Source organism: Herpailurus yagouaroundi, unplaced genomic scaffold (genome assembly GCF_014898765.1).
Source record: "Herpailurus yagouaroundi ecotype Mexico unplaced genomic scaffold, PumYag 67189, whole genome shotgun sequence".
Lineage (NCBI taxonomy): Eukaryota > Metazoa > Chordata > Mammalia > Carnivora > Felidae > Herpailurus > Herpailurus yagouaroundi.
In genome coordinates, this window is record NW_024420031.1 from 203,336 (window position 1) to 228,408 (window position 25,073).

General features: G+C 48.8%; 1 protein-coding gene across 4 annotated transcripts in view; it reads right to left on the reverse strand.

Annotated features, from left to right (window-relative positions):
- The window catches only part of IQSEC2 (IQ motif and Sec7 domain ArfGEF 2), a 76,493-nt gene extending 51,512 nt beyond the window's left edge, over positions 1–24,981 (reverse strand). Inside the window, exons 1-2 of one of the 4 annotated variants that reach the window (XM_040467090.1) lie at positions 24,124–24,976; positions 378–407 (exon numbers count right to left, since the gene is read on the reverse strand). In XM_040467090.1, the coding sequence (XP_040323024.1) occupies positions 378–407; positions 24,124–24,830 (737 nt within the window). In that variant the 5' untranslated portion in view covers positions 24,831–24,976. Of the gene's footprint in view, positions 1–377; positions 408–24,123 lie in introns of all 4 variants that reach the window. The other 3 variants (XM_040467091.1, XM_040467095.1, XM_040467092.1) reach the window with 3 other exon arrangements.
- Between the last annotated feature and the right edge of the window lie 92 nt (positions 24,982–25,073).

Sequence of the window (25,073 nt, forward strand, 5' to 3'; positions counted from 1 at the left end):
AGAGAAGCCCCACTTCTCTCATACCCTCTTCTCCTGGAAGGAAAAGGTGGAGAAGGTCCCAGGTCCAGAGCCGACCTCTCTGCAAGTCGGCTTTCCCATCTGGGCAGCAACCATGAATCCCTCTGGGGTTCAGCCCAGCTCAGCCCAGAGTAGCTAGGGTCAGAAAGACTGAGGAACAATTTTCAACCCCTTTCCCATGCCTGCCACACTCACCCAGCCCTCCCAGTCTGCTCCATACCCATCCCTAATACCAACGGGACAAAACCCCTGGGGTTGGCCCCCACCCCTGCCCATGGATCCCCAAGTTAGAAATCAGAGGGCCCCACCCCAGTCCCTGCCCCATCTCCCAACTGCTACTAGAGAAAGGGGGTACTGACCTGACTGTCCTGGAATTCTCACCATCAGATCTGAAAGGGAAACAGAAAAAAAAAAAGTCAGCATTCTTCTCTGTTCTTCTCCCTGTGCCCTATGCAATGACCTGGTGGCCTAATACATGTTATGAAAATGAGGGGTAGGGTATCTCATCCAGAGAAGAACCAGTGAGAAGGCTGGAAGATGGCGAAGGGCCTAGCCATTTGTTGGGACAGTGAGGAGGACAGCATGGCTGGAGTGCAGTGAGCAAAGGGAGGAACGGTAGGGGGTGAGGTCAGGGAGGTGCCAGGAGCCAACCATGTGGGCCCCAGTGGGTCACAGTGAAAGGTAAGGCCCAAATCAGAGTGGCTGAGAGGCAGCCTGCAGCTTGGGCCAAGGCAAAGCCCAAGCTTTAAACCCAGAGAGACCTCACTTCAGATATTGGCTCTGCCATCTACCAGCCCTGTGACCCAGGCAAGCCACCCCCCTTCTCAGGATCTGAGCCTCAGTCTCCCCACTTGGAACACAACGCCAATCCTGGCAGGGCTGTTGGGATGATTAAGCCCTTTGGAACCCAGCAGACAAATACCAGGTATTATTAACAACATAGCAAAGGCTTCACCAATTGCCTGGTCCAACCTGCTTATTTTCTAGATGAACAGAATGAGGCTGAGAGGGTAAGTGAGTCAGCTGCTGGGCTCCGTTCTACTACACGGGCCCTGCCTTCTCCATTGTGAGGCCCCCTCAGAAGTGAAGGAACTGCAAGAGAAGAGAATGGAGTGGAGGACAGCTTTGAAGGAACCCAAGGGAATGAGTGAAATCTGAACCACACCCCTCTGGCAGCTCCTCCTCAGAGGGGTGTGGGGGGTGGGGTGGGGGGAGGATTGAGACAGTGAAGCTGGTGCCTTAGGGGTGGGGAAGGGGAGGAAGAAGGACCAGGGAACTTGGAAGAAGTGGGAGAGTGTAGAAGCAGGCTTTCCTATCTCTTTTGTCTTCTTCTTCCTCCTTTATGTGCCCCCCATCCCCTCCGTGCCTTTTCCACAGAGAAGACGGAGATAACACATCACAGGCTCTGTCCTCAGTGAGGGGAGCATCATCTATGCTGAGTGCAAAGCAAGAGATGGATGCACAGGGAGGGGAGGTGGGCCTCAGAAGGGAGTATTTGTTAGAAGAGTGAATGGAGAACTCACAGTGAGGTGGGGCAGGCAAGCATCAGGGTGTTGAAGCTCTGACTGGGTGAGTACTGTGCTCCCAGTTCTGCTACTTACTAGCCACGTAATTCTGGGAAAGGCACTCCCCTATGCCCAGCCTCAGCTTTTTCACTTGTAAAATGGGGTGTGTGTGTGTGGAGGGAGAATCCCTCCTCTTGTCAGGTAAGACTTGCACAGCATCTGCCTGGCACATGGTACATGTTCAGCCAAGGACAGTGGAACTCACCTTTGGCCTCACAGTCCTGTAAAGGGACAGATGACCAGGGCCACAGAGCACCTTTTCATGTTTATTAAAACTTTCCATCTCACTGTGCAGCAACACGATTGCTTCTGAGGCCTGGCCCAATTATTCACAGGTGCCAGGTCAGAGGGGTCTGACTTCAATGACTCCCCAACTGCCAACAGAATTGAGGCCAAGCCCCTCAGCCTCTCTCCCTAACACTAACCCTCTGCTCCAGACAGGCTGGTCTTCTAGCTGCCCCATCCCACCCCCAAGCCCCAGCACACATGGATTCAATCTACCATATACCAGACCCAGACCTGGAAATATGAACCCTCCAGGAACTCATGGACTGGCCTCCTGCCCCAATCTACTTTTGAGCATAAGCAACATATATAATCACCTCCGTCAGCACTGAGCACCTATATGTACCAGGCACAGTGTCAGACTCTTTCCCTACATTATCTACTTTGATCCTGCAAAGGGGGAACTACTCATCCAACTTTAAGATGATCAAACGAGGACTCAGAGAAGTTGAAATGATTGGCCACACATCATGTAAGTAGGGGAGCTTGGCATGAACCCCAAAGCTCGTGCTCTTACCATCACATGCCACTGTATCGGTAGCTCAGTGCTGGGCACATAGGTACTGTTAAGGTGAGTTCCCTTATCCGACTTCCCTAATGTCAAGACAGACCCTTCCTCTCTAGGGCTCTTTCTTCTGAGAGGTTATTAGATACCTATCTCTGCTCCAAAAGCAGGCCTATATGAGGTGTTACAGTCCTTAAGATGGCAGCTGAGGGGAGCAAAAGATCTCTAAGCCATGATGAGGAATGAATTAACCAGTTCTCCTCACTGTGGGCTGATTCTTACTAGTTTGAGGGTATATGGCATCATGGGACCCTAAATGTAGGGGGGGCATCCCACCTCAGAGGTTTACAGCCCTTTATGCATTTAGTGTATGATTAACTATGTGTAGATACCAATGATCATTAGTGCTGTGCTTTCCTACACCTCTCTGAGGGCAAATGCCCTGCCTAATGGTCAGCCTACCTCTTACTCCATGAAGCTGAGCCACCATTTTGGGGGAGGTGGCACAGACTTGGATAAGTCACTGCTGTCTGGACCTTGGTTCCTCATTTATAAACAACGGGGCTATGTTGGCTAAGTTCCAAACAATCTTCGGGCCCTAAAATATTTAGTTTCTTCAGAATGCCAAAGTTTCTCTTTTTTATCAACTGGGTTCAGCTGTCTAGATAGAGAGGCAAAGACGCAGGGTACCAGGCCTCCCTTTATCAATCCATGTCAGGAGAAGAGATCAATTTCTCCTGCTACTCCCACAGCCCTCTCCTAATGAAAGGTCACTTGGGACCCCGGGGTTCTCAAAAGGTTTAGCCATGCCAATTCCTATCCTCAGGAGCGATCCTCATAAACAGTAACTTATTGAAGCCTATGAGTATAGTGACCATATTTTCTGAACCAAAAACTTGGGCATGTAATATGACCAAGGATTTCTTTCTTTTTTAAAATTTTTTTTAGCGTTTATTTTTTATATATATTTTGAGAGAGCATGAGCTGGCAAAGGGCAGAGAGAGAGAGAGAGAGAGAGAGAGAGAGAGAATGAATCCAAAGCAGGCTCCACGCTCTGAGCTGTCAGCACAGAGCCCGGTTCAGGGCTCGAACTCACAAACCGTGAGATCATGACCTGGGCTGAAGTCAGATGCTTAACTGACTGACTGAGCCACCCAGGCGCCCTGACCAAGGATTTTTCTTAAGTGATTTCTACCCAATGTGGGGTTTCGAGGACAACTGTGAACAGGGCTCCTTCCAGCAGTGCTCTGAGGGGAAAGAGGTAGATACCCTGGTCCAGGGATCATACAGGTCTCTCCAAAAGCTGAGAACCGGCCCAGGGGCAATGAGGCATCTTCTCTCCTGGACATCACCTGGTCTAACTGCAAGTCTCTCCAACGGAGAACTCCCTTCTCATTGCAAATCAGTTGACGTGGTTCTCCTGCACCAAACATTCAGTGACTCCCCTCAAAGACCTCCCTGCCAGTCCTGCCCAAACTCTCCAAAGCTCTCCATCTTACTCCGCCTCCTACCTACTTGTCTAGCACATCTGGTATTTGCTACTTGGAACACTCCTGCCCTTCTTTTATGCCTTTTAAAGTATTTTTAATTGTATTAGAGTGATACGTGAAATAGTTTAAAAAGTCAAATTGTAAAACGATCTTAACACAAGACTCATTTTCCACGTTTTTTTCTGATTGCACTTTCGTATTTCTAAAGTATATGTTCGTGCTGCTAATCTGTTTTTGAAACATATTTTCTTGTGTGTCCTTTTACCATTTTTTTGCCAAAGTAATACACATATGTAGATTTTCAAGTCACCCAGTACTTCAAGGATTGTAACAAAACACACAAATTTCCTACCCTACCCCCTTTGCACCCCCAACCCCCACTCTCAGGGACAAACCCTTTTCAACTCTTTTAACCGCTTTTTCAGGTATTTACCTCCTCATTTCTAAAGAGCCCATGTGTACATCTAGCTCAATCAATACTGGTAGCGGACATTACTATGACTATATCAATACTAATGATGGATAAATCGTATCATATGCTATAACCACATTTCCTTTTCCATGCAACTTTTTCTTTTCTCTGGTGTTGATGTTGTTGATGGTGATGATGATGATGGTGACGATGATCTTGCTTGCTTAGTTTTCTTCATATCTATGATCAATTCTCCCCAAACTCTGTCAGAAGTGCAATTCTCCTCTCAATACGTTTTGACACATCAGGTAATCTATCAGATTATTTTTTCCCCCTCTGAGACATTGTCCCTAGTGCAATTGAGACTGGGCGCTCTCTAGACCTGAACAAGGTTGCACTGAGATCTTCTCTCCTCATCACTCTGGGTTTCCTTTCACCTCTCTTCAGTGTTGGATTTCCTGGATCCCTTGGCCTTTCTTCTGACTTTATGTCCACATTTTGCTGGAGCACATTCCCCAGTGCTCTCTATGAGGCCTAGGGCATAGAATCTTTAGATCTCATATGCCTGAAAATGTCTTTATTAGACCCTCAACCTCGATCGATAGTTCAACCAAGTATAGACTTCTAGGTTGGAAATTATGTTCGTTCAGATTTTTGAGAACACTGCTCCATGGTCTCCTACCTCTCCAGTGTTGCTGTTGAGAAAGCCAATGCCATTCTTTTTCTTGATTCTTTGTGTGTCATATTTTTTATCTGGAACTTTTCAGGATCTTCTCTTTAATGCCTGGTATTCTAAAATTCCACAGGCATACATTGCTGTGGTCATTTTAACATTTATTTTGCTGGTTACTCAGTAGGATTTTCATTCCTTCAGTTCTGGGACATGTTCTTGGCTTTGATCACTTTCTTTGATTACTTTGTATTATGGCTTTGATCACTTTCTTCCTGCTGTTTCCTCCATTCTCTATTTCTGGAACTCCTAATGTCGGATGCTGGAGTTCCCCAATTGATCCTCCAATTTTCTCATCTTTTCTCTTCTGTTGTCTATTTCTTTGTCTTGTTATTCTGCTTCCTAGGATATTTCCTCACCTTTTATTTTCTAATCCTTCTGTGGAAATCTTTATTTTGACTCTATCTTTAACTTCCCAAGTTTCTTCTCCTCCCTTTGTGACCTCTGTTCCCTCCAAGTGCCTTTGTTTTTTGTTTTCTTGCTTGCTTTTTTGGTCACTCTTATAGGTTGATGTTCTTCTTCAAACAGACTTGTACTATCTGATCATCTCTGGCTACCTAAGGCTTGCTAGTCAAGGGCAGGCGGGGGGGGGGGGGGGAGGTTAAATGTCAGTTGTACTGAGGTTTAATTTACATAAAATGAAATGTACCTATCTTAAGTGTCCTTGGCTGGTGATCCTTGGTGACTGGTTCCCATGACACTAACAAGCTGATAGGAAGCTCTGTGGATAGATGGAGCTTGCCAGGTGGTGGGCTTCACTACAGTTGCTGGGCTGAAGCCTGTTCTTTTGTTGGAAGACTCCCACATGTTATCTTTTGGAGGCCCTTTTCTAGGGACTTTCAGTTTCCTCAGAGAAGATTACTTTACCCTCTTGTATGCTCCTGATTTCGGTGTCCTGGAAGTAGGGGAGTGGAAGAGGTTGGGATCCCACTGTTTTAGGATGCTTGTAAGCCTGTTTCACCCCACCCTTCATTGTGCCTGGTATCCCCAAGCCCAGGGCCTCTTAACTTCAATTTCTCCAAAAAATCAACCCCTATGTGCAGGGATGGGGCTGGAGGGGTGGGGGTGGGGCCCTCACTAGATGGGGCCAGGGAGGAGCCAAGAGTGTCTGTTAACAGACTTCCAATATTCTCCCTGTTTTGAATTCCACATCTCACCCTGTCTGCTGCGGTTCATAGCCCCTCCAAATCCTAAGCATTTCTGGGGCTCTCTGGGTGGAACAGTTTACTTCTGGTCAGCATCCCAGACCCTGTGTGTTTCTGCCTTTTTTAGTTCTTTTTCTTTTTAAAAAATTATTTATTTTTGAGAGAGAGCGTGAACAGGGGAGGGGTAGGGGTGGGGGCGGACAGAGGATCCGAAGTGGGCTCTGCACTGACAGCAGCAAGCCTGATGGGGGCTTGAACTCACGAACCATGAGATCATGACCTGAGCTGAAGTTGGATGTTCAACTGACTGAACCACCCAGGTGCCCCTACCTTTTTTGTTTCTTTACTCATATTTCGGTTGGATTTGGGGAAGTGTCAGAGATAAATAAGTTTATTCAACTCATTATGTATAACAGGAAGTTCCTCTTCTTATTGCAGCTAACTCTTATTCATCTTCTGTGACTCATTTAGGCAAGACCTCCTCCAGAAAGCTTATCTTAATGTCTCTAGGCTGGATGAGGAGGCCCTCCTCTGTTCCCCTGCACTGTCCTTTTCTTGCTTCCATCACAGCCCTGATCAAACTGTTCTGAAAGTGTCCATTTCCTGACTCTCCCTGCAGATCAGGAGCTCCTGGTGGTCTGGGGCTGTCACTCAGTCATGCCTGTACCCCCCAGTTCCCAGGGTCTGGTCCACAGAGGCACAGAGCAAATATGTGGTGATAGAATGAATGAATAAATGAATGACTTCCAAAATGAATCAGACCCAGCCAGAGGGACCATCTAGAAAGGGAAATAAGCCAAAGACAATTGTTCCTATATAAGGCCAGTTCCCTAAAAGCTAGATGTGCAAGGATGCCCACTACAGCATGATTTAAAACCGTGGACAAATGGGCCCAGCTTCCATGCCCTGCATTCATAGGATGGTTAAGTACATTATGGTATATCAGTTGCCATGAAAAAAAAATGCTTATGAAGAATATGCAATTACATGGGGAAATGCTCAAATGAAAAGAAAGCAAGAAAAAATTTTATGTGTTGTATCATTTCAACTGTATGAAAAGAATGAAAAGAACAAGGGAAACACACCAACTGTTTGCATGCAGTGGCTGCCTTTGTGTGCTATAATTATGCGTAATGTTTTCCTCCTCTACTTTTCCAAGTTTTTCTACATTTTCTAATGGAAGAATGCATTAAATGTCTAATTTTTAAAAAGGTCCTGAGACGTGAAGGCCAATGTCCTGAGAGTGCTATGAACAAAATACTGTGAGGGGGGACCTAAGAGTCTGTGTGCAGGTCCCACAGTGCTTGGTGGGAAAGCTCCATTCTTCACTGTCCAGAGACCTTGAAGACCCAGGCCTATGGAATACGAACCCCTCTCGCTGAAAAAGTAGGACCTAGCTTGGGAAGCCAAAGGAGGAAGATATTGGAGTCTAGCTTATTACAAATAGCAATACCATAGGCCATCCTGGGAAACAGAGGCCCCTACGCTGGGCCCCAAACTTTAGAAACCCCTATCCATGAGGTAAAGGATCTGAGGGGCCAAGGGAATGGGACCATCAGGATCTTTGGCCCTCTTTCTTCTAGACTGCACTCCAGGTACCCAGGACCCCGGCATTCCCTGCCTACGTCTCTTGAGCTTATTTGCGAAAATTGTGTGGTCTTATTATCAAGGTCCACCAGCTAGGCCCAACAGGTGGCCAAGGGGAATCTGGGAGTAGGGAGGGCTTTGATGTGGCCTGGAGTGTCCATACACATCTCAAGGTTCTATACAAACCACAGGTTCATACAGAATGGGGACAGGCCAAGGGTGTCAACTGGTACCTTGCCCAGGCCCTACAAAAGTAGAGCCAGGTAAGTCCATACCTAAGCCTCAGGGTTTATAGAAAGGTCTAACACTGAGAGGTGGATGGACCTGGGTTCAAATCCATTTATCAGCTGTGCAACCATGAATGAGTCCATTCCCTTCTCTGAACGTCAGTTTTCCCAACTATAAAAATGTATAATAATTCCAACTTCAGAGAGTTGTGGTGAGGCTTTCTGGGAACAGGATGGCCTAATGGTTATGAGCACAGGCCTTGGAGAAGACAGGCCTAGGTTTCAATCGCAGCCCTGCCCCTTCTAACTATGTGATTTGCATCTCTGAGGCTCAGTTTGTTCATCAATATAATGGAGGTATTAATAGCGTTAACCTGATAAAGCTGTTGGAAGGATTATGGTTGTAAAAAATATGTAATAAAATTGGAACATTCTTTTTTTTAAAAAAATTTTTTTTCAACGTTTTTATTTATTTTTGGGACAGAGAGAGACAGAGCATGAACGGGGGAGGGGCAGAGAGAGAGGGAGACACAGAATCGGAAACAGGCTCCAGGCTCTGAGCCATCAGCCCAGAGCCTGACGCGGGGCTCGAATTCACGGACCGCGAGATCGTGACCTGGCTGAAGTCAGACGCTTAACCGACTGCGCCACCCAGGCGCCCCTAAAATTGGAACATTCTTAAATGAGGAAAAGCTGCTTAATAATAGTTGTGCAAATATTGGTTATGGTGGAGTTGACGAGGCCTTCTATACTCCCGATGCCCCTGCCCAGCTTTATTTTTCTCCACAGCACTTACTACTATGTGACATACTCATATCTTCTTGTTTCTTTTCTGCCCCCACCCCCTCCAACATACAAACACTAGAATATCAGCTCCACAAGGCAGAGATTCTGTCTGTTTTGTTCACTGTTTCTAAGTACCTAGAACAGTGTGAGGTACATAGAAGATGTTCTTCTACCGTTAGGTAGATATCTGCTACTTAGGGGTAAAAAGGCATTCTTGGCTGATAAAATAGCCAGAATACAGGCATGGAGGCACAAAGAAGTCCACTGTGCTTAGGGAACCATAGACAGTTGAATACAACTTGATTACTGGCCAGGAAGGGAAGAAAGTGGCTAGAAAGGTGAATGGAGCCACAGCCTGACCAAAAGGAGCATGCAAGAGCTTTCCCAGACCACAAGTGGTGTAAAGACTTACTTTTGATGGCTAGGGAATGGAAAAGCACTTGGGGGAGAGGCAAAGATACCTCCCAAGTCCAAGAGCATCTAAATCATGACAATGTGAAAAATGAAAGTCAAAACCTTTTGAAAGATTATTCAGCTGGAGAAGACTCCTTCCGAAGGGACCCATCTGAAACAAGAATCAGATCTAGAAATGACAAATAGGCAGGTAGAGAAGTCAGGAGGATGAGATGATGGTGATGTGCAAAAAAATCTTATAAAGGTTAATGAAAGAGAACAACCAGATGAACCACCAGACAAATCAGAAAGCTTGTTGGATAATGAAACCACCTTCAGCAATAGAGCCACATCGAAGGCCAAGATGGTGGCACGGATGCAAAATGAAGGCCATGGTAATTTTGGTTGCTGCTTATCCCTTTGCTGGTGATTACTCTTCCCATGGTCCTTGATCACCACTATTCATTGAACAAGTTCTGGGATGATAAGGATGATGATAATAATAATGAAGATTGCTGCATACTTCAAAGGGAATATTTTGCTTTTAATGTTTTGAATTTCTTTTTCAGGAAATAATGAGACAAGTACCACTTCACATTTTTATTTCAAATAGAAGATAGGCAGAGACTACAACAAAGAGCCTTGAATACCAGGCAACAGTGTATTGCCCTATAATTTCTGAGGAGCCTTTGGGGAGCTCAGCCCTAGGAGTGATTAGGTCAAATACTGCCTTCCCCAACTTCATGCTCCTTTCTGTCAAGCAGGCTTTATTTTGGTCCATAGCATATTCTGCCTTCTAATAATCCAAAAAGAATAAAGTGACTATTGATTAAGCACCTACAATGGTTCAGGGCTTGTGTTATATTCTCAACAGTTGGGCAAGATAGTGATTATTCTTCCCATTGTATAGATGTGAAAACTCTGGATCAGGGTAGCAATGAGATTTGCCTAGAGTTACGCAGCTAATAAGCAGGGAAGCTGAGATTCAAATCTGGGTTTGTCTGACTCTGAAACCAAGGCTTTTAACTGCTACAGCTGTGGCTTCCTTCTGTCATGCCAGAGCTAAGCGGCACTTCATCTCCCATACCAGACTGTGAGCTTGGCCTCTCTCCCTCACCTGGCTCCAATCTCCCCTCCACACAGTGCAGCCCAACACCCCCGACACACCATGAGCACTCAGAGAGTACTTCTGGAAGCAACAATCATTCAAGGTCAGAGGGGGAGCAAAAAGAAAAGGGAAGGTGGGATTAGGCACAGGTGTTGCAGCCCAGATCAGCTCAGCATTATGACAAAAAAAAAAAAAAAAAAAAGGAAGGAGGAGAGAGGGAGAAAAAGAAAATGGAACTGGCTCTCTCCAGCCCTCCCTTCCTGCCTCCCTCTGCTGGAGGCAGAGGGATGGAGGTTCAGCCATGATTGGAAGGAGAGTGGGTGGAAGGGGGTGCAGCTTAGAGAAGCTTGCTGTTGTAGAGGCCTCAGCTCAGCCTCAAAGCCCCTCCTGTGCACCAGGGGGCCCATCTCTGGTCTACCTGCTCCCACGGCCTAAGCAAAGGACCAGGACGTTGGGCTGCATGCCAGGCACCCACCCAATGCTGCCACAGCACACCTCACAGCAGACCCAGGACCCTCTCAGGTCACAGTGAGGGTACCAAGAGAAGTAGAGGGGCTGGCCCGGGTTGGGGGGTACAGATGGAGGCCGTGGCAGAGCAGGAGTCAGAACCCAGGTCTTCAGTTTGCTGAGGGCTCTCTTGACTGCACCAGAGGTTGAGAAAAATGCTCATGAATGCACATGGAGCCAGAGGTAACACATGCTGAAATGAGGCCCTCCACGGTTAGGTATTTGGGGGGTTCCTAATAATTTCCAGTCTCAGTGCAGAGTGAGAAAGCAAAACAACCACTTTTAAAAGTATCTTTAGCTTCATTTGGGCCTCAGGAGCATAAGTGTTTATCTCCTCTCTCTCTCCCAGGACCCCACTAAAACGAATGTGAAAAATCAAAGAAGGTAGGAAATTGTAACAGTGAAGAGGATGGAAGAGAGTGAGATCAATGGATGAGAGATTTCGACAAATTTCTGGAAGCAAAAAAACAAAAAGAAGAGTGTGCACAGTTGGAAGGAGAGCCAGGGGCACCACTCAGGGGGTTGCAGTCCGGGGTGGGAACCAATTGGGCCAGCAGAGACCCAGAAAGACTCCAGACTTGGAGATGGTAGGTATGAGGAAAGGGTAGGAATGCTCAGGATCTGAAGACAGGGGAATAAACCAAGGGTAAGTACATGAAATCCTCCCCTGCTTCCCTAACCCCTCAAATCTAGAATACAAGCTGCCTGGCATTCACCCCTAGGCAAAATATCAGAGAGCTCAGGGCTAAAGGAATTAAACTATCTGGGATGAATTAGTGTATCCAAGTGGCATGTTGGTGTCCCTGGAATAAAGTGCTTTTCAAGTGCTTTTCATCCTGGCATTTAGGGGGCACCCATTATAACAGTCAGCTCCCTGGAGGCTCATCTGAAAGAAAGCCAGTAAGTGGACAGGCCAGTGTGGATATACAAACATCTCAACCAGACTTTCTACTAACTCATTTATAAACTACTAAAATAGAAAGTATGAGAGAAAAGAGCAGCAGCCCAGAGGATCAATCTGGGAAGCTCAACATCCAACTAAATGACATTCCAGCAAGAGGAAACAGAGAAAATGAAGGGGAGGAGACTATCAAAAAAATTATGTAACAAAAGACAAAATGCATCACATTTTTACTGGGGGGTCGGTGACTGGAAAACTGAGTGCTGGTTACATAGGTGTGTTTGGCTTGTAAAAATTGACCAAGCTATTCATTTGCGATGTGAGCACTTTTTTGTATGCATATTATGTTTCGGTGCGAAGTTTAAAAAAAAATCCTTCTTCTAGAAATCTCCAAGGAGATTGTCCCCAGAAGAAGTGCTGTGATTATTCTGCAGGTGCAAGGAACTCCACAAAACAGTAACTAAATAAGCAAGGAAGCAAACAAACAAACAAGGTAGAAAGGAAGTCCTGGTCTCAAATATAAAACAAAGTAAAAAGTGGCATGATTTTGAACAATGTCGTAGAGCAGAAGAAAGAAAAATTCATTTGATCTGGATGCTAGGAACATCTTCCTGGGAGTACAGAGGTTGTGACAACGGACCTTGGGAACTGAGGTGCAATTATAGTACACTATTTGGCCCTGCAATGAATAATATTGACATAATCATAATCCCATAAATAGAGTATATTGGTGGTCAAATTAAAAAAAAATTTTTCTAATGTTTATTTTTGAGAGAGAGAGAGAGAGAGAGAGAGAGAGAGCGAGCACACAAGTGGGGGAAGGGCAGAGAGAGGGAGACACAGAATCCAAAGCAGGCTCTAGGCTCTGAGGTGTCAGCAGCTGGATGTGGGGTCGAACTCACAAACCATGAGATTGTGACCTGAGCTGAAGTCGGACAGTTAACTGACTGAGCCACCCAGGCGCCCCAATGTGGTCAGCTTTTAAAATCAATTTGTCTTGATACAGCACTGAAGACCTAATTATTGTCACAGAACAGAATATAAATGCAATCAAGCTTGCTGACAAAAGTATGGAACACACAAAGCAGGAGCTACAAGGGTGGAGGAGAGATGGAAGGAAGGATGGGGCCCTAATAACTATGTCTTACAAACCAAGTGGTCGAGAGATACTGTGGAGGGGCACCTGGGTGGCTCAGTCAGTTAAGTGCCTGACTTCAGCTCAGGTCATGATGTCACGGGTTTGATTCATGAGTTCAAGCCCCACATCGGGATCTCTGGTGTCAGCACAGAGCCTGCTTCGGATCCTCTGTCTCCCTCTCTCTCTCTCTCTCTCAAAAATAAACATTAAAAAAAAAGAAAGATACTGTAGAAAATGGATGGAATAAGAAACCATAGTTTAAAATAGTACTTGATAAAAATTACAAATTTGAGAAGAGGAGAGAAAGAGTCAGGTGTTGTAAATAAGCTAAATCCTCACTTGTCATAGTAGAGAGAAGTCAGTGGATAATGTTCAAAGTTGATAAATGAAGAAATGATGCATGCTATTTAGAGATATGAAGTCACTGCCAGAAAACCTAAATGGTAAAAGCAGCCACCTCTGGGGACTGGGAAGGGGGCAACAGGGAGACACTGGCTTTTTACATGTGTCTTTGTGTACTACTTGCCTTTTTAAAACTATGCATATGTACTGCTTTAATTTAATTTTAAAAACAAGTCCCTCCTCTTTCTCTGGACCTTGGTCGCCCACATGCTACATACAAAAGAGGGAGCTTGATGATTCCACGTGGTGTGAGGTCCTGTTCTCCATACTTCCTTTTATATATTTATTTTTTTAAGTTTATTTATTTATTTTGAGAGAGAGAGAGAACGAGCAGAGGAGGGGCAGAGAGGGTGGGGGGGGTGGGTACAGAGGATTTAAAAGGCTCCCTGTCAAAAGCAGAGAGCTCGATGTGGGGCTCAAGCTCATGAACCTCGAGATCATGACCTGAGCCAAAGTCAGATGCTCAACCACTGAGCCACCCAGGTGCCCCTCCATGCTTCTTTTTAGAGCAGGAACAAGACAGGCGAGTAAAGGGCTGACTCTCCCTAACTAATGCCTCAACTCCTCATGGCACCACAGTCATCTATGCAGATGCCTTCTCAGCTGCCCCAGCCTGCACCGCCCTCTGGTCTCCTTCAAGTCCCACCATTGCCTGTCCAGCCTCTCCAGCCCTCCATTCATTCAACTATTTACACCCGTTAGTTATTTATACCTGCCTGAGTCACAAAGGATTTGAGGTGGCTTACTCCAATAACACAGATAAAGAAAGAATAAAAATTGAACTAGAAAACGAGAGCTCAGAAAAAGAGATCAACAGAGATGCTAAAGCTGTACTTCAAATTAACTGGTAGCCGAGGAAGAAAGCGAGATACAATGAGCCATGGCAACCTCATATTAGGAAGGAGGAAATACACCCGTTTTCAGGGGAAGCAAATCTTTGCTGAGCACTGAATTCTTCAAATCATTGTCTATGGGAGATTCCAAGCAGGAGAAGGAGATGACTGGTTTGGTTTTGTTTTGTTTTTTAAACTTTAAGTTGTCTTATTCAGGATGAACTATTCAGATATTTGGATGAGTTATTTCCCATAAAAACTAAAGAATTTCAGGTAATACCATAATTATAAAATGAGGTATGTGCTATGGCACAATCTTGGGTTATTTCATTGATTTTCTTCCCCTGCAAATGACTATTAAGCACCTACAAGTATCAGGGAATGCCATTCAAACGTTCTTGGTTAATCCTGAGAGATGGGCATTGTCATCCCATTTTCCAGATAAGGAAACCAAAGACGAGAAGGTAAGTGACATAGCTGAGCTCATCCAGTGGGTTGGGGCACAGCCTAGATTCAAACTTAGGTTTGTCTGACTGTAGCTATGCTTGTGGTGAGCATATCATAATGTATAAACTTGCAAAGTCACTATATTGTACACCTGAAACTAATGTAACATTGTGTGTCACTATACTCAGAACAAAACAAAACAAAAACAAAGTTAGGTCTGTCTGTCTCCAAAGCTCCTTCTTTGTGTATCATACCATGGGGACTCATAACAAAGGCATCCAGGCTGGAGACACTCTGCCCAAGGCGATGGGCACACAAGTGCTGACAGACATAAGCCCGCCCTCTTCCACAAAAATAGAAAAAGGGGGGATGACAGGCCTAGCTCTCAGGGCAAAAACTGCCTGTGAGCTGCCTCAGTTACATTAAATGAGGACTCCTAGGGTAAAAAGCAGCAGAAAAAATGGTGGGCCTGGGTGGAGGAAGTGAAATCTGGGTCTAGTCCCCAGCTATGAATCTAGGAGATCTGATTTCTGAGGGGCTGAACTAGACAGAGCAGAGGGTCTGTCTGCCATCAAAGCAAGAGATCCTTTATTTAGGTGATCCCTCCTCTTCACGGCTTCCTCCCCAGCAAGTCTCCAAGCCTCCTCGAGCTCCAGTTTTCTCATCAGCAGGACCCAAAGATAATGATCCCTATAATCTTCACAGGCTTTTAAAGCATAAAATAGCACATCTAAGGAACAGTACTTTAAACACTGGCATTAACAGTAGAGTGACTTTTCTTTTAAAAAAATATTTTTTTAATGCTTATTTATTTTTGAGAGAGAGACAGAGCATCAGCAGGGGAGGGGCAGAGAGAGAGGGAGACACAGAATCTGAAGCAGACTCCAGGCTCTGACTGTCAGTACAGAGCCTGTCACAGGGCTCAAACCCATGAACCACAACATCACAACCTGAGCCAAAGTCAGACGCTTAACCAACTGAGCCACCCAGGAGCCCCTAGAGTGACTTTTCTAGTCAGAGCTGTTCTGCTCATACATTGAGCAGCCTCATACAAGCCCTTTCTCTCTGGGCCTCAGTCTTCTCATCTGTAAAATGAACAGCTTGAGCTGGATGATTTTTAAGGACCCTTCTAGCTTGAAGTTTCTTGGCTTTTATGCTGGTATTATTAAAATCCTGCTCATCATGAATGGCTGCCACTCCTCTGTGTCCCCACAGTAGGCTGCATGCCCCTCTGTCACAGCACTTGTCAATGTGTTGTCACTCTCCTCCAACAGAGTATCTCTACTCCCCACTACCCAAGCTGAGGCCTTATCATCTCTCATCTAGACTGTCACACTCGCCTTCTCACTGGGTGCCCTCCAATCTGTCTTCCAAACTGTCCACTAGTGGGATCTCTCCAAAACATGCCTCTCAACACATCTCCCCATTCTCTATAATAAGGACCTCTTGCCCCAACCTAAAACCCGATCTTGGCTCCCAATTCCCAACATAATAAAGCTCCTTATCCTGCTAGTCAAGTGTCCTCCTGATATGGGATGGCTGACTCTTCAGACTCTTCTCCAGACCTTTCCTGCCTCAGTTTGTGCTTTAGTTTGTACTGACCTAATAAAAGTGCTCCGCCCCCCAACACACCCTGCTGGTTCCATGCCTCTGTTCATTCACTCATGCTGGCCCCTCTGCCTTAGTCTCCCTTTTGTTCTCCATTTCTTCCAAGCCACACACTGTCCTGCTTCACCGTGCTAACTCCTACTCATCCTCCAGGCCTCAGCTCAGGCAACACCTCCTCCAGGAAGCTCTCCCCGACAGTCTAGGTAGATGTCCCTCCTTTGGGCACCCACAGAGCCCTGTGCTCCCCCCCCCCCGGCACAGCATACAGGAAACCGCATCACATTCATCTTCTCTGCCCAACTGTGAATGCCCTGAAGCCAGGAACTGTATAACATTAATCACAGAACTCCCTGCCTGCAGCAGTACAAGGAATGGCACGTCCTAGGCACACAATATTCACTGGACTGACCTCTCTTTCAGAAGTGTGGTGAGCTCCCACATGGCCTGTCCCTCTGGCTCCTCCCCAGCACAGAGTTTTGCAAAATTATTAATAATAACAATGCCTCAGGGCAGCTGGGTGGCTCAGTCGGTTAAGCTTCTGACTTTGGCTCAGGTCATGATCTCATGGTTCATGAGTTCGAGCCCTGTGTCAGGCTCTGTGCTGACAGCTCAGAGCCTGGAGCCTGCTTCGGATTCTGTGTCTCCCTCTCTCCCTCTCTCTGCCCCTCCCCCACTTGTGCTCACTCTCAAAAATAAACATTAAAAAACTTTTAAAAATAATAACAACAATGCCTATCACCAACTAAACATACACTATGTGCTGAATACTTCACATATGTCATCTTACTCAATTTTTACAACAATCATGAGAATATGGGTTATTTATGAACTGGCCAGCATATCAGATGTACAAGTGCCTCCCAGTTTTACAAGGGAATTTTAGGGAAGGAACATGTAGGTACTTTTAATCACAGATATGATGACAATAATTCTAAAGTGGTTATATAGAGGAAAATAATTGGTTTTATAAAGGCAAATACAGCATCCTGGATTCCAGTAGGAAATCACAAGGCCCAGATATATAGTCATATTATCCCTTTAAAAGGGTATAAAAATCACATAGCTAAAAAGACAGGCATTGATACTGGAGAAGTGGCACATATCAGGTGATAATTGTGATTAAATTGTGATAAAATAAAAACAAACTTTCCTTCTTAAAATGTTAGAGGAATCATCCTGATCAGCCCACGTAGCTCTGGCTTGTTATCTTTGTTTTGAAAAGGATGTGATGTGTGGATCTTGGCTGACTTGTCTGGTTTGCTACATTCCACCTCTAGGGGGCAGGGCAACCCCACAGACTATTTTCCATCCTTGTCTCTCAGCTTTCCATCCTGACCAGAACCTTCCTTGACTACTGTGTTAGGTAGACAGGAAAATTTTTGATACATTGGGGAGGTGGGGTGCAACATGAATCTGAATCTTATATATCAGAAAATATAGTTTTATCCCCATTTGCAACTTGAGAAAACCGAGGCTCTGAAAGTTAAGTGACTTGCCTAGAGTCACAGAGAGTCCCCCTTCCACGGCACTGCGCTTTCCGTGAATACAGAGGCCCCAAAGAGCTTCAGCTCTTAAGTGCTTGATAACAGGCTTCCCTACATAAATGCTTTCAACATGGATGCCTGGAGAGAGATCAAATAACTTCCATGAGAAAGTTAGAGTAACTAGCAAATTACCTTGCCCTAAATGAGTTATCTCAAAAGTGGAAATAAGTCATTTATTTATCGTTCTCCCCCATGACCCGTGTTTATCATTCTGCCAGGGAATACAGCCAGGGAGTGAGCCAAAGGGGCTGTGTCTTATTATGATTTGAGACACCACACCCGGCCCAGGGTCTGAGCCCCAACAGAGACTTGTTGGATAAATAAGTAGTTTTCCACTAAACTGGGCAGGCTGCATACGAGTCCTACGCATGTCTCTTTGCTCCTTTCAGAACAGAAGATCTTGCACTGAGGGTCAAGACCATGGTATGATATGGCCATAGCATGGGAGGGAGAGGTAATGATGAATAGACAGGCCTAAATGTCTCCAAAGTTTCCTCTGATTCTGCTACCCTGATATCCCACAAACTGGAAGGCTGGTAAGTGTGAAAAGCCCAGAGTAGAGGCCAAACAACTCCTGGGAGCATGAGGAGAAAGCAAGGCAGGAGGCAACAGAATTCTGAAGTGGAGATATCTCTCTATGGGGGGCCCTAGAATGAAGAAAAACTTAGGCACCTCTAGCCATTAGTGCACCAAGGCTTAATCTGACATTCATTTGTTTATTCAACATTTACTGAGCAGCTACTACGTGCTGTGCTGTGTGTTTCCAAGCTGCTGGCTCTGTCACTCATGCCCAGAGCACCTACCATAGGGACCAACACAACATGCTCTTGATACATGTCACTTAAATGTCAATCTGTAGGGGCTCTCAATCTAGTAGAGAGGATACAAGATGTAAACAAATAACCATAAAGGTATAAAAAGAGAGAGGGGCGCCTGGGTGGCTCAGTTGGTTAAGCCACCGACCGTTGATTATGGCTCAGGTTATGACCTCATGGTTTGTGGGTTCGAGCCCCACATCAGGCTCCATGCTGATGGCACGGAGCCTGCCTGGGATTCTGTCTCCCTCTCTCTGCTCCTCCCCTGCTTGCTCTCTATCTCTCAAAAAAATAAAGGAAAGAAAAGAAACTTAAAAAGAGAGAAAGTGCTCATTTCAAGGGCCAGGGGTAGACCAGCAAATAGACACAGGAGAGATGACAGCTCAGCTCAGCGTGGGAACTATATGGAGCAGCCCAGGAGGAGGAACCAGCATCAGCAAAGACCCCGAGGCTATCAGAAGGCTGAGTGGGCTAACACTGGGGTGCACAGGCCCTTCTGGCTGGGGCACGGTCTGTGGGAAGTGGACTGTCAAAAGATGAGGGGAGAAAGGGAAGTCAGGTGCCGATGCTAAGAGGACTATGCATGGCAGATGGAGGAGTCTGAACGTTCTCCTGCAGGCCAAAGACAGAGTGGAACCACTGGAGCCCTGCAGAAAGCTTGGCCAGGCTGCATCTCGTCAGAGGCTTGATGGAACAAGAGCAGGAGAGGCATCTGTTAGAGAAGACTATGGCAAAACTTCAGGAAGCAGTCAGGAGACGGACCCTGACTGGAGCAGTGGTCTTGGGAGCTCTGCTGGGGGAAGCCCAGAGCCATGCCTGGAGTGTCTCTAACATCTTTACACCTTGCCTGCGGGAGGCAGTGGTGTACCACAGTCTCAAGCCCGACAGTTCTGGGCCCCATGCAGTTGTGTAACCTCAGGCAGGTCACTGCACCTCTCTGATCCTTGTTTCCCTGTCTGAAAAATGAAGATAATACTAACACCCACCTGGCAGGGACTCTGCAAATGAGATAAGAGGCAGTAGTACTGCATGGTGGGTAAGAACGCTGCAGATGGACTCTGGAGCCTGGCTACTTGTGCTCCTTGTAGCTCCTTCTCAATTCTCCTGCTTATTATTGAGTGACCTTGGGTAAGTTAACCAACCTTCCCGGGCCTCAGTTGCCTCATCTGTAAAATGGATTTAATAACAATATCTACATCAAAAGATTCATGTGGAGATTGAATGAATTAATACATGGAAAGCACTCAGAACAAATAGTGCTTGGCACACAGTAAATGCAGTAAAAAAAAAAAATGTTAGCTATTATTACATAAAGCCACAGAGGGTGGTGCCTGGCACACAGAAGGCTGAGACTCACTCAGCACATGTGTGGCCTCTTCTCCATGCTCCAGGCCTTTACTATGCTCTCAGCAGATTCAGAGGCCACAGTAGGCAGGGGTGGGTGAGATGAAAGAGTAGCAGAGGGTAAGCCTCAGTCCAGTCTTCCTCCCACCTAGGCCCCCATTGGACCCCAGGAGACACCCACTCTCTTTGAAGCCCTTGAGCAGGGTCCCCAACCAGTGGCCTGGCCTACCCTGATCCTTCCTCTGAGAACTTCCACACTCCACCACCCTTGCCACTTGTTTTGTCCAGAGCACTGTCACGATGGTGGGCTGAGCCTGGAGCCCTGCAGCTCCCGCAAGGAGGAGGGGGCTCCTCAAGCGCAGAGAGCATGGTGTTTGCTCAGCCTGGTGGCCCCTCCTGCTCTGTGCATGCAGCCAAGAAATGTTTGTGTATGACAACAACCCCATTCTTGCCCCAGATCTAGACGGAGAAGCAAGACTCCTCTAATTCTCATTCAACTCAACATTATCATTTCCTCCCACACAAGTATAATGCTCTCAACACGGGGGGGGGGGGGAATAGAGGGCTTCCCCCCCTGGGAAGAGGGAAAAACCCCCCCCCCCGGAAAAGTACCTGAGAGCCCAAAGGAGACAGACTTCCCCGGGGCCCCTCCCTTGGGCTCACTCTCCCCCCCCCCCCTTCCCAGTGCCCTCAGCCCCTGCAGGGAGAACACTGACACAGCCCAGCAGCCAAGCAGCAGACCACGCATTGCCCTGGCTGTCAAGAACACCAGGCCAGGCATTCTGGTTGCTGCCCCCCAATGTGGACCAGCTTGCAGGGTGGGTGAGGGTGTGTGTGTGGGGGGGAGTGGTGGGTGGAGAGTTACCACCAAACCAGCTTCACCCCACCACCACGTACGGCAGAGCCGGAGCTGGGCCCATGCACAAAGCGTGGGAAATACCGCTCTCTTCAGTGTGGAGCAACTCAGCAGTGGCCCCCAGCACACCCGTAAATCATTCCAGGCGCCAGAACTGCAAGGGGGGCCAGGTCAAGATCAACAACGAAAGCAGAACTCTTCTCTAATCATCTGGGGGTTGAGGGGAACAATTCCAGGGAAAAAAGACCTGAACACTGGTGGAAACCAGCAGCTACAAACAAGCAAGCAAGCAAAGCCCTCACATACAGAAGACCAGGGGGCAGAAGGAGGTTGAGCCTCATCTCGTGCTCTGCTGCACTAAGAAGGCCACACCCAGAGCACAGCAGAAGGCATACTGGCATCCGGGAACCCGTCCAGAAGAGACAGTGCGGGAGGATGTTGGAATCCTGGGGGTATGACATAGGTGGGGGTGGACATGACAGCCGCTAGCAACCGCAGTAGAGGGAAAGTTCACAGGATGAAGAGTCTGTCTTAGGGCCAGTGACCTCTGGTGTGTCACTTCACTTCTCTGAGCCCCTCGGTTTCTTCGGCTGTAAAATGTGGACTGCGGTGCCTGACGCACAGGGTCGTTGGGAGAACTAAATAAGTCCCTAGGCACAAGGGGCCCTCAACAAGAGGCAGCTGGGGCCCAGGCCCATCTCTCCCCTCTTCCTCCACCAGAGGGAGCCTGGGGACCAGGAACGCCTAGCCTGTACCTGCTCTACCGATCCACCCCCAGTGCTGCAGCCTCTGCCGCTAAACTCCCACCTTGCCTGCCCTGGCTTCCAGCAGCAGTCTTCTCACCCACTCCTTACAAACCCAGAACAGGCCTGGCAAGGGAGTCTCTTCAGCAGCTGTGGTGGCAGCAATGGTTACTGCATGAACAAGCCCTCTGGATGCTTGGCTGGGAGGAAGAGTAGAAAGGAGGGAGACACAGCCTTCTCCCCCACACTCCTGCCCCTTGACTCTGCCACTCATCCCAGAGTCAGCTCCTCCTGCTCCAATCCTATAGATACCTAAGGCTTGCCTGGCCTCTCCAAGTTTGGGACCTGGCCAGGTCCTGAAGCCAGGAGACTCATGTGGGTTGGAAAGCTCTAGTGGAAAAATGACAGGTCTCAGACACAGGTGGATGTGGGTTCTAGTCCCAGCTCCATTAGGAACTAGCAGCGTAACCTTGGGCAAAAGCCTTTCATCTTGGGGCCTCAGTTTCCCCATCTCTCAAATGGAGTTGCTAATGCTCACCAGAACCTGTGGTGAGGCCCAAAAGAGGCAATAACTGATGTGCAAATATTTAATATGTGGCTAGGAGAAATTCAAAGCACTATCTAAACCCCCTCCAGTAGGAAATGTGAGGCAAAGAAATCCGACAAACAGCCTGGAGGGTGCACAAAAGAGGGATAGACTGAGAGGCAGGCCTGTGCGGATGGCAGAAGCACAGAGCTCAAGAGCAAATGGGCTTCCAGCCAGCCAAGAGATCCACGTCTGCAGGATGGAGAATCTGAGGGTAATGAAATCCTGGTATCGGGGAAGACCCAGGTCACTTCATTGGGCTTTACACCCAATTCAGGAATGGTGCTTTTTCCAGCTCTTCCCGACACCCACTGGGCCTCTGCCGGACAAGTCCACCCAGCTCCCACCCCCACCTCTTGACTCAGTCCTCTGCATCACCAGGCAGCCAGGTTGGAAAGTTCTCCCTGATTTACCCCCAAATTTCCCACCGCTCCTGGCTCTGCTCTCTGGAGCCACACATAATGAGCCTCTTTCCTCTGTCATAGGCCTGACCACTCCAGAAAAGTCTTCCACAGTCAGGCTCAAGGACCACAGCAGGCTCCAGTCTCCTGCTCCCACCCACCGTAGCCCTCTCCTGAAACAGCTCTGCTTGGTTGATCTGGACCCTTCCTCCAGGGTGGGGCCCCAAGTTGCACACAGTCGGTCCACTGGGAATGGGCTCCCAGCAACCACGCCTGGACAGGAGAACCCATCTCCCTGGCCCCGGGACTACTCTGAGGCAGTCCACACCGAAACTCAGCTGAGGGTGCACTGCAGTGGAGCCCAGCCGAGGCCTCAAGCTGCAGCTGCTGCTCCTGGGGCCCAGCCATCTCAACCCAGCACCCCAGCCTGCTGCCTCACCACGGGGGAGTTGCAGAGAGCTGTCTCCCAGCAGATTTCCTGAGGCAGAAGGCTTCCCCACCCCCAGCCCAGCCTCCAAGAGACACTCCACTGGTTGTGGCACATGGTAGGACCAGCTGAGCAGTGAGAGGAGGGGGAAGGCTGTCCATTCGCTAGAGGACTTCAGACTTGCTCGGTAGTGTGGCTGGATTAGTCACAGAACCATCAAATCTAAGCTGGGGGGTCTTAAAGAGCATTCAAGGAAGACAAGATATGGGGGGAACTGATGGCCTGAGAGAGGAAGGGAGTCAGTCAAGGTCACAAAGTCAATCTGCAGCACAGCTGGAAGGGGAACCCAGGTGTCCTAACTCCCAGTTCAGTGCTGTTCTTTCCAATACAGCAAAAGAGAAATCAGGGGGCCTTTAGGGCAGCCCTGTGAGCCTGCATGCCCTTGACTCTCTTAGCCTGACATTTATCCTGACCAGCTCACAGTAGTATCTGCATGGAAGAAGTGGACCCAGCCCATGTCCCACCAACCCAAGGTGTCCCAAATAGGCAGACACACGGACACCAGCAAAGAAACTGGCACTGATCCAACAAGAGAGAAGATCTGTAGGCTTCCCTTCCTGGGAGCTCTTTAATTGGGTGGTGTTTTTCTTGAGGGTGGAGTGGGGGTGCTCTTTGAGGAACTAGCCAAGGGCCTGGCCTCCATCTTTGCTCCCCCATCTTTGCTCCCCTGGCCAGGATGTGCTGCGGTTCCCATCAGAGGGATGTCTCAGCCTCCAGCAGCCATTCTAGTCCCCACCTGCCTCTCTGGGAAACGATGGAGCTGAGGCCACCAGAGGAGACAAGATCAGGCCTACACTCAGGACCTGCAGAGGAGACCCAAAGTGGGGGGGGGGGCCCCCCACCGGGGCTTTCTTTCCCTTGGGGCTCTGAGGTGACAATGTCACAGATAATAAAAATCCCAAGCAGCACATCCAAAATAAAGAAATAAATGAAAAGCCATCCTCTGGTAAGGGTACAGCTAGGGGGTGAAGAAGTAGAGGGGTGATGACTGCTGTAGGCCCTCACTGGCCACGGTTTTGAGAAAGAAGAGACACCTGCACTCATCTGGCCAAGCCAGGCTGGGGTGGCCGGAGAAGGGGTGGGGTGTCGGCTGCTTGAGCAGGACCGAGCTTCTCTGACAGTCTGGGACGGGAGAGGAGGACATGGTATCAGGCACTGGCTTCTTACTTTATCAGCCGGACAAGTTGGAGAGGGAACTGGAGGGGAAGAGCCGGGGTGAAGGGGGTAGGGGGGAGAGAGGTACAAACACACATTCCTTACTTTCTCTGGAGGGTTGTGGCCGGGCTGGTGCTGGTACTGGTGCTGTGGCCGCCACCGGCCCCGGGGCTGGAGCTCCTGGATGCGCCTCGGCTCAGCTGGCCCCGCTCCCGCGGTGGCCGGGGCCCCACGCCCACCGCAGCTGAATAGCCGGCTTCCTTCTCGCGGCCCGGGTGCGCTGGCACGGTCTCCCGCCCGCCACGCTCGCGACCCAGGGCTGGGTTCTCGTGGTGCAGGTGGCACTGGGCCACGTCGCGCTCGCGGGCTGGGTAGCCGGTAGTGTCCTGGAGCGGGTAGGGGGCGTCCCGCTCCTTGTCCCGATACACTGCCTCCCGGTTCTGGTAGGCGCCGTCCCGGTTCGGGTAGCCCACGTCCCGGGCCGCCTGGTGGAACTGGCTCTCCCGCAGCTCGCGGTGGTGGAACTGGGTCTCGCGCAGGTTCTGGTACTGGCTTTCGCGGCCGGGGCTATCCCGCGCGCCGTGGGGGTCCCGGTGCAGCTCCCCGCGGTGCAGCTGGCTCTCCTCCCTCAGGTCGCGGTTCTCCTGGGTGAGCTGGTCCAGCTGGCCCTCCAGTTCTTCAATGCGCCGCCGCTGGGTCTCCAGCAGCTGCTGCTGGCTCTCAATGATGTTGTTCAGCTCCAGCAGGTACTCCACCGCCCGGTTGGGGCTCTCGGATCCCGGACCGCCCGGGGGCCCCGACCCCGCCTCCATCCTGGCGGCCCAGGGGCAAGGGAAGGGGCAGGAGAGCCCGGTCCCCGCTCGCTCACGGCGCCACCCTCCCCCGGGCCCAGCCGGGGGAGGGGGCCGGCGGGACGCGAGGGCGCGCACCGGGCTCGAGGGCCCGGGGGCCCGGGGGGGCCCGGGAGACAGCGCTGGGGCCGGCGGCACGGGGAGCAGGAGCTGAGGCTACCGCTGCCGCCGCCGCCACCGCCACCGCCACCGCCACAGCTCAGG